The sequence below is a fragment of the Pteropus vampyrus genome, unplaced genomic scaffold (assembly GCF_000151845.1).
Source record: "Pteropus vampyrus isolate Shadow unplaced genomic scaffold, Pvam_2.0 Scaffold20, whole genome shotgun sequence".
Classification (NCBI taxonomy): domain Eukaryota; kingdom Metazoa; phylum Chordata; class Mammalia; order Chiroptera; family Pteropodidae; genus Pteropus; species Pteropus vampyrus.
In genome coordinates, this window is record NW_011888801.1 from 67294 (window position 1) to 69004 (window position 1711).

Here is a 1711-nt window from a genome sequence, read left to right on the forward strand (position 1 = left end):
AAAAAAAAAACAGGCAATGTAATTACCATTCTCTTCTGTTGATTTAAAGAAAATCCAGACCTTCCTTCATGGTGGCAGAACCAGAGAGTAAAGCTTAGAGTTTGGCATCCGGCAACCTAGAATGCCCATGCTAGAAGTTTGCCTCCGAAAGCCCTGGCATGCAAGTGGCCTGGTCTTGGCCTTGAGAGTTTCCCATGTCTTACTACGTGATTTCTTCAGCCAACCACACCCTATCTGCCCTTCCTTTTCCTCATTGTCAAGTCCCAGCCTGGTGATTCCTCAGCTTTACATACCAAGAAAATGGAGGAGCAAATTCTCCTTCCTCTAATCTAGAAAAATCCAGACCACTCAATCCAATACCCTTTAACTCTCATAGGAGGTACTAGATACAACTTGTCAAATGCAATTAAAGCACTCACCAAATCCCTAACTGGTTAATACAAATAACCCCATCATGAATTACATTAGTTTCAGAACAAAACTAATCACTGATTGAAAATTGACAAATGGGGGATTTATCCAAAACTCCTGGCAGGTGAGAACTGGAATTCTGTTGATATTCAGCAGACTATGACATAAATTTATGTCTTGCATCATATGCAGCAGTAGCTATCAAATAAATAGTATTTGTACATAATACATTCTAAGATCTCTAGAGAGCCTAGCTGCCTCAATACCTGGCAAACGCCATTCATCTGGTTAGCCATTACACGTGACAGTAACAGAGGCAGCTTAGCTTCAATGAGCACATACCACATCCCCACCACCAAGCCACATGCTTTACACATATCTACCTCATTAACACCGGAGAGCCTTTTACCACTAGAGGAATCACCCAACAATATGTCCTTACTGTATGATTCCTTTATGAAAAGTTTAAAAACTGCAGTTTTCGCATCTATGGTGCTAAAAGCTAACAAAGTGGTTTCCTCTGGGACAAGTGAGACAGGGTACTGCATGCAGAGGCATAGGGGATTCTAGATGCTAATGCTCTAATAATCCTTGACCTTGGGGGCTGCTAATGGTGAGTGTATGTTCACTCTGTGGTAATTCATCAAATTGAACTCTTAATATGTGTTTCCTGTATGTAAATTACAACCCAGTAAGTTTGTAAAAGAGGTACATATTGATGGAAGGATAAGGAAAGAGCAAGCACTGCCAGGAATCCTGGGTTCTGATACTGACTTCCCCAGTAAATAGCCTATGATTTGGGAGAGTCAACTTCCAGAGGCCTCGGTATTTGGGAGAGTCAACTTCCAGAGGCCTTGGTGTCTTGATTCCTTACAGAAGTGAGATTAGGTGCTCTCCAATTTTCTCAGCATACCATCACTTCCCTTTCTTTTTCAGGTGCATAAAAGGGAGGAACAACCTACCGTAGGGGTAGAAAAATGACTCAAAAGCGAGTAAGTGTCTCTACCATGAGGACATCATTAAAACACAAACCATAAAGCTTTTCCAGATTCAGGATGACACTGTTGCAACATGCTGGAACGGCCAGTTCTAAGCATCTTCCGGGGAGCAAATGATAGTTGCAGTCACTACGCACCTTCGTTAACAAACTCAATATTATCACAAATTTTAGGAATAACATTTCCAAAAAGTTATGATGGGGCCAGAGCTGTCAAGGCAAGCAGGCATTCATATACTATGTTATCAGCATGACCTTGGCATAATCCAAAAGGACTGGCAGCAAGGTTAAAGGAAGGCCATT

At 41.6% G+C, this 1711-nt stretch overlaps 1 protein-coding gene across 1 annotated transcript in view; it reads right to left on the minus strand.

Moving 5' to 3' along the window:
• The window catches only part of PSAP (prosaposin), a 28993-nt gene extending 27387 nt beyond the window's left edge, over positions 1–1606 (minus strand). The window contains exon 1 of the mRNA XM_023527989.1: positions 1444–1606. Coding sequence (XP_023383757.1) covers positions 1444–1591 — 148 coding nt within the window. The 5' untranslated portion in view covers positions 1592–1606. The remainder of the gene's footprint in view (positions 1–1443) is intronic.
• Positions 1607–1711: the final 105 nt, after the last annotated feature.